General features: G+C 31.0%; 1 protein-coding gene across 1 annotated transcript; it reads right to left on the bottom strand.

Annotated features, from left to right (window-relative positions):
* Positions 1 to 2,640: 2,640 nt before the first annotated feature.
* LOC111712614 (putative protein TPRXL) lies at positions 2,641 to 5,677 on the bottom strand. The gene is made up of 2 exons (XM_023487270.1): positions 5,599 to 5,677; positions 2,641 to 3,008 (listed from the first exon to the last, which is right to left on the bottom strand). The coding sequence occupies exons 1-2, from the start codon at positions 5,672 to 5,674 to the stop codon at positions 2,656 to 2,658; spliced, it is 429 nt and encodes a 142-aa protein (XP_023343038.1). The 5' UTR covers positions 5,675 to 5,677; the 3' UTR covers positions 2,641 to 2,655.
* Between the last annotated feature and the right edge of the window lie 1,770 nt (positions 5,678 to 7,447).

Here is a 7,447-nt window from a genome sequence, read left to right as displayed (position 1 = left end):
CTTCAGGAGAAACTCAGAAATACGCAGGGGCGACAAACAGACTTTCTTCACGCAGCATGGCTCGCGTAACAAATTTTTAAAATCTTGAAAAGCCGCGAATTTTTTTGATAAAATCCGCGTAATTTGTTTTTCTTTGTTTTCAATGTTCACAAATTTTGTGTGGGACCTCACGTGCCTCAGGGATGGTTTATGAATGATCAAAATTATAAATATTTCTTAAAAATTACTTTAGTAAAATTTAGAAAATGAGCGAAATTATGAATTTTTGTTTGTTTTTGTTTTATACTGTAGAGAAGATGCTCACAGATAAAGCCACGATTAAAAGTTGAAATAGAAGTTGTGGGCGAAGCGCACTAAAAGCCTAGTGTGGCGGAAAACGATCTGAGTCTGAGTCGGATATGAAGACGCGGCGAGAGGAGCAACAGTCCCGCCACGTCACCCATATATATATGATTTTGATAATTTAAATTTACAGACCAAAATAAGTTAGTTAATAAAGTATTTATTTAACCTGGGACTTGTTATTATTGAGCGTAGCCAAACTAGTATATATATATATATATATATATATATATATATTCTATATCTAATCTAAATATATATTTAAACATTGAGTAATAAAACAAGTTTGTAACATTCAAAGTAAAGCAAGTTTAATGGGTTGAAAAATAACCAGTAAAATGCATTATGCATTCAAACATTGTATTTTTTGTTATAAATGTGTACTTACACGGGAACATTTTAACCTAGCTATAAAGAACATTCCCGTTGTCCTACAGAGTTCTGCAGTTAAAATTTGAGGCAAATCGGTTAAGGGGTTCCGTTGTTAAATATTATAAGACATAAAAACAAACAAAAATATATTACTATTTTATATATAGATGTAAATCAAATAAAAAATGATATTTTAATATTTTTCTTATATCCATCCATGGGCTGGCTCGATAAGTTGGAATAATAGGGCCAGTGGGGGGTGGGGGGGTCCAGATATACTAAAAGCTTGTGAGGGGAAGGGGTGAAACATGACTCCCCCCCCTTAAACCTAAAGAAACTATGATATCTTTCACCACGCATCTCTGCCCCTTTAGTAAAAGTAAATTCAACATATATGAAATCTGACCGCTTCAACCTTGTTGCACCGGCTAGTCCTGTCCATGGAACTACTTATAGTACAAACTAGGACCGGAAAGGTTGACCTGGCTCGGAAATTCAAATGTACTACAGCTGCCCGTGTCACATTCATGATCAGAAAGGTTTAAAGGCACCATGTGAATCGGATATTCCCTCTATTTACATAGTCCCTCAATATTACAACGGAGGTCAGGGCACCACCATAGTATGCCGAGTCCATTAGCGCCTGATCAAATCAGGGTTCAGTCATGTGATTGTCGTCTATTCTAAACCGATAGAATTTGCATGGCGGTATATTTCTATCTATCTTATTATCTAATTAGATATAAATCCTTATATCGGCGCTAAAACAGTAAATGGAAATATTTACTTCTACTGAAACTATAGTGGCACTAGACCCACTTTAATACCGCAGGAAGCCTGAGATTGCAAAATGCATAATTCTAAACAAGTGTTTGAAAAAATAAGCATTTTGTTACTTACAGTTATTCCCAAGAAACTACACAGTACACTGCAAACTAAGATGTGCAAGCTAAAATTATGCAGTACGTTGCAAATTACCCCCTTTTTACACGAAAACAATACATTAATAAAATGAATGTGTCTAGAGCTACAAAAAAGTTGATGTAAGTTGGTGAGATAAACCCAAAGCCAGGGCGTTGCCACAATTTTAGACATTCCACGAACAATGCCGGACTTTTATTAACATGAATTTTACAAATTTCCTTAAGTTCCCCATTTAAATAAAGTATTTTTCCATCTGACATCATGACTTTTTAAAAACGTGTAATGATAAGAAATAAGAATGAGAAAAGGCACCCCCCCCCCCGCCCTCCTTCATTATATCAATATAATAAAGACTACTTTTTATTGAAATTTTAATTGTTTTCAAGCTTTTTTGAATTACACAAGTTATTGAAAAGAAGTTTTTTAGATAGACAGCTTCTCTTTGCTTCCATTTTTTGTGCATTCTTGCTGTTTAAAAGCTTGATATAAATCAAAATTTAAATTCTTCATTATATACTAATATAATCGCCTAACACCGTATCTGAAAATGAATTATCATTAAATAATTTGATTGTCTCATATGCTTGAGCTGATGGAACTATTGGCATGACAAACACAATTGATTCACAAAAAAGTCTACCGGTAAATTATCTGGATGTTTCTGGAAAGATTTTTAAAGAAATAAATGCGCAAAATTCGTTGAAAATATTTACGCCAAACGTCGTTTATTTTTTAGTCAGGAAAAGATCACGATTCTTTTGATTTGTTCTTTAATCTCAAGGATTTTTTGTTCAATAAATGTCTCCACTAAAGTCTTGAAGGTCTTACATATGGCACCTGCAGACTGAGCTCACATTTTAACTTGAGCAGTGAAAGCAAACTTTAAACATCAAACAATTTAAAGCTTCTTAAAACTATTCAGATCTATAAAAGAGGACCTTGGAAAGCCAAACAACTAAAAAAAGAAATAAAAAGATGTCTAACACTAGAAAATATTGAAAAATAAAAATAAATATTTTACCCAGCAGAGGAAAATGAAGGAGCAGAAGGAGAAGGGAAGGAGTTAGAGGGAGGAGAAGGAAAGGAGTTAGAGGAAGGAGAAGGGAAGGAGTTAGAGGAAGAAGAAGGGAAGGAGTTGGAGGAAGGAGAAGGAAAGGAGTTGGAGCTTGAAGGAGAAGCGAAGGAGTTGGAACTTGAAGCTGGAAAAGAGTTAGAGGAAGGAGCAGGGAAAGAGTTGGACGAAGGAGCTTGGAAGGAGTTTGAGGGAGGACGAGAGAAAGTGTTCGCGGACGGCCTAGAGAAGGATTGAGGACGGCTAGAGGACGAGGTGGGACGGAAAGGATTAAATCTGTTTACAAAACTCATAAATCCTTAATAATAATTATTATTATAATAATGATATTAAAAATGCTAACAAAAATAATGATAATGATAATAAAAATAATGCTAACAATAATAATTCGTAAAAGTAAAACTTTTCTTAATATTGTTAATTCTTCAGCCGGGGAAGAATGGAATTGAGTTTTTGCCACAAACTCTGATTTTCCTATTCTAATATCTTTTCAATTTGAAGGCGAAAAGCTTTGATATTTCAAACTCAGGTTATTTGATCTAGGAGAATGCTTAGTTTGAAATATTTAAAGTCTACGACATTGGGTTGCAAAGATATAGAGATTTATAAATCAGAGTTTGTGGCAAAGACTAAATTCATTTGCCTAAAATTCTAATTTTCTAGTCCTTCCATCTTTTTGATATTTCAAATTACAGTTTTTGCTCAGTTTTTAAGTATGTTGTTAAGTGCATCCTGCATGGTTTGGGATATTTTCGATCAAATTTCAATTCAAAGTCCATCAAAAAAACGTTAGAACTTTAAGTGTGGATATATTTAAAATTCACGGTGCAAAATATAGACATGGCTAGCAAATACGAGAACTAGCGTTTAACAAGCCAGATGCCGAATTTAAAGAATTTGAGCCGCAGCTTAAATTTAGGCCGCGGCTCAAATATCGTTGGTTCCACTTAAAATCGTATGCATTGTTTCAAGATTTAAGCCGGCGCCCAATTCAAACCAGTTTTTGGCGGATTTAAGACGCGGCTCAAATTCATTAAATTCGGACACTGGGCGTATAGTTTTCATGTATTTGCTAGATCAAAGTTTTTATAGATTAAATGATATCAAAGGGTTGAAACTAAAATGTTCCTATCACTGCAAATTAAAAAAACTAATTATTAAACTATTATTATTAATAACTAAACTAGAAATATTATTCAAAAATTGACATTGAATAATATATTTTAATTATTTACAAATACAAATAAAAAAGGATGATCAAATTTTAAATGATAAAAATAAATCCTATTGAATTGTAATTTAAATAATGTTTTCAAATAATGTTCTTTCAACGTCATTAATAAATATATCAACAAATAAAAAATATTAAATCTATAAAATCAAGAAAACACTATTATTCAAAAATTGTTAATTTACGTTATTCTACATATACTAATTGTATGATGATACGTATATAGAGTTAATATCTTATTTTATTTTTTATTTGAAAGGGCGTCTTTAAAAAAAACATTCATACTAAAATTTAAAAATGGTTGTAAATTTTTTTCCAGTTTTACCTATAGAAAAAGTGCTTATTTTATGTATTTATAAATTTATTCTATAAATCTGATAAAATAAATATTTTTTTGACACACTTTAAACTGTCTGATGCAAGTCATGGTCTGTTAGATCTGTTTACTTAATTCATCTTTCAACTTTAAATTTCAAAGACAAAACAATTATGTAAAAAAAGTTTGATTAAATTCTGCTTAGTTCTTACAACTTTAATTAGTTTTTAAACTAGAGTTTTAAGAGACTGTAAAGGATAATTAAAGGGGGTATAGGATGAAACCTGAGAATCTCAGGCGTTGAACGATACATAAAAGACATCTATCTGATGTTCCTGTCTCGAGAAATTGATATAAAACTGTGTCAAATTAATACGAAAATTCATATATATGCAATTTTGTATAAAAGTTGTATAGTATTAAACATTTCATATTCAACAAATACGCAACCAATCTGAAAATGACGATATTCATCAGGAGCCTGAGAATCTTAGGTTTGCTCCTATTATAAATTTGTAAATTTTATTTTGCATTTTTAATAGATAAAATTGATAATTTAATTACGTATGGACCCTATTACGTCACCAGAACCTCAGGCAATGGCAGTGCAGTATCTTTGTCATGTGATACAGACGGAAATCGCGTGACCAGTATACTGAACTGCCATTTGCTGAAGTTCTGGTGACGTAATACGGATTATGCGGACTATATGTTATAATATTATCAATTATTATATCTATTAAAAATGCTAAATAAAATCAAAAAATTATAATAGGAGCAAACCTGAGATTCTCAAATTTCTGTGGGATATCGTAGTTTTCAGATTGTTTTGTGTATTTGTTGAATATAATCTGTTTAATACTGCAACTTTTATACAAAATTGCATTTATATAAATTTTTGTATACATTTTACACAGTTTTATATCAATTTATCTATGGTTTCAGCCTATACCTCTTTTCACTTTTTCCTTTACACTCCCTTTAAATTACAAAGCCCATATTAATTTTAGTTTCAAAATACAAAAAAAAAAATAGTTCTTTTAAATTTTTACTTTACTAAGTGTTTTTATTTTTTTTTATAAAAGCCTCTCTTGATTATTAAATTTTAGAAAACCCACTGACTGCGTTGAACCTTGAACAAATGTTTTGTCTTAAAAGACCATGTTTTGTTACATAAAAAAAATTTTGTTGGCTAAAAGTCATTACCTGAGAAATTGTTTATTTTTCAAGGGAAACTTTTTTTTTCATGGGAAAGCACTATGGTACATTAGAAAACGATATTTTACATAAGAAAGCATTGTTTCCTGAAAAATAAATTTGTTTCAAGTTTTTTTTTGTTACCTGAAAAAACGCCGCCTTGAGCCTGGACCCCAGCAAGGAAAACGACTAAAACACAAAACACTGAAAACACCCGCATTTTCAGTCTGAAATTTAAGGAGGGATGAACGGAAAAAAGTAAGGGGTATTAAAATAAAAAAATATTAAATATTTCAATATTTTAAGCTTTTTAAGATTAAGATTCATATGACATGAATTTGGTTTACATAATAAACAGACATCTTAACTATCCATAATTTCAGAATTTTACAGCGAGAACCAAACAACTTTGGAATAGGCAGACGACATTAAAGCAATAATTAAATGCTTGATGTTTTTAAAAAACCAACAGTTTTAGTAATAACTTATTAAATCACTTACACTTAGGAATGTTAACTTTTTCATTTTTTTTAAACGATCGATTCGTTATGAAAACGACGACGAAAAATCGAAAACAAAACGATCGTTTTTTAAAAAAAGTTAATTTGTTTAAAATATCGTTTTTAAAACGATCGTTATTAAAAAGATCGTTTTTCAAAACGATCGTTTTATAAAATCGTCGTTTCGTTAACGATCGTTGAAGACGACCCTTTGATAACGATTGTTAACGACGAACCTTCGTTAACGATCGTTAAAGACGACCCTTTGTTAACGATTGTTAAAGACGACCCTTCGTTATAACGATCGTTAACGACGAACTATCGTTAACGAAAAAAGGAAACAGACCTGATGGGCTTCTGCAGTTAACATTGAGTAGTTTTCAAGAAAATATCAAGAAGTTTTATCTCCCCCACAACTTTTTTACTTTGTGTAAAACGACATTCAAAAACGATCGTTTTTTTCCAAAAACGACCGTTTTCATAAATTTCGTCGTTTCGTTAGCGACGAAAAACGATCGTCTTTTAAAAAACAATCGTCTAAAAAACGGTTGCAAATCGATTTTAAAAAAATCGATCGTTTTCAAAAACGATCGTTATCCGTTTTCTAAAAGTTCAAAACGAGTGGTTTATTTTAAATACTGTCGTTTTTTCCAAAAAACGAAACGATCGTTTTTAAAAACGATTGAGAAGCGAAACTAAAAACGATCGTTCAACGATCGTTTTCAATAACGACCCTGCTTACACTGCACACTTACTGTGTCTCTTAATCATGGACTATTTAAAGTCATAACTTGAGTTTAAAAGTCGTCTTCCTTTTTCAGAGTTTTATGTTTCTTAGTGTATTTAAACTTAAATTTAAAATTAATAAGATACTTTTAAAAAATTTTTTGAACATAGTTGATTAAACTAAACGTTCAAATGACTAAATGTTTTATAAAATATCTTGGAATTGTAAAGTAAATCTATCAAGACCCCCCTCCTATTTTGTGGTGGGGGCGGGGCTATGTGCAACAGACCATAATGACAATTTATTTATACTTAAACAGTAATGACGGTGTATAATTCTATAATTGAGGAGGAATATTATTTAGTTCTTTATTATTCATTGCACAAAAGTGCATTTCTACATTTTTTGCACTAAAATAGTTGATAATTGAATTTAATGAAAACCGTAAAAACTTCAATTGAAAAGATCACAGAATTGCAAAGACAAGTGCAATTATCCTGAATAGCAAAGACTATAGGTGCAATTAATCCCCCCCCCCTTATAAATGAATCAAAAATCATATTTCTTTATATTACATTTTTCAACAGGGAACACAATTTTCTCTTGTATTTATTTGAGCATTGAGCGCATGAACTTATACTTCATAGTTTTTAAATTTCAGTATTTGCGAAAATAAATAAATAGCCATGAATATGGGGGAACAGTTTTGGAGAATTCCATATAATCATTTAATTAAAAAACTAAATAACTGCAACATTCCATTATC

The sequence above is a fragment of the Eurytemora carolleeae genome, unplaced genomic scaffold (assembly GCF_000591075.1).
Source record: "Eurytemora carolleeae unplaced genomic scaffold, Eaff_2.0 scaffold1293, whole genome shotgun sequence".
In the NCBI taxonomy this organism is placed as follows: domain Eukaryota; kingdom Metazoa; phylum Arthropoda; class Copepoda; order Calanoida; family Temoridae; genus Eurytemora; species Eurytemora carolleeae.
The sequence above is the reverse complement of the archived record's forward strand: the minus strand, read 5'-3'. Positions and strand labels throughout refer to the sequence as shown.

Excerpts from the sequence above, each read along its gene's own strand:
- LOC111712614 (XM_023487270.1), bottom strand. The coding sequence starts at position 5,674 with ATGCGGGTGTTTTCAGTGTTTTGTGTTTTAGTCGTTTTCCTTGCTGGG. Across the intron at positions 3,009-5,598 it reads TCAAGGCGGCGTTTTTTCAG|GATTTATGAGTTTTGTAAAC; the intron begins GTAACAAAAAAA and ends ATTATTATTAAG.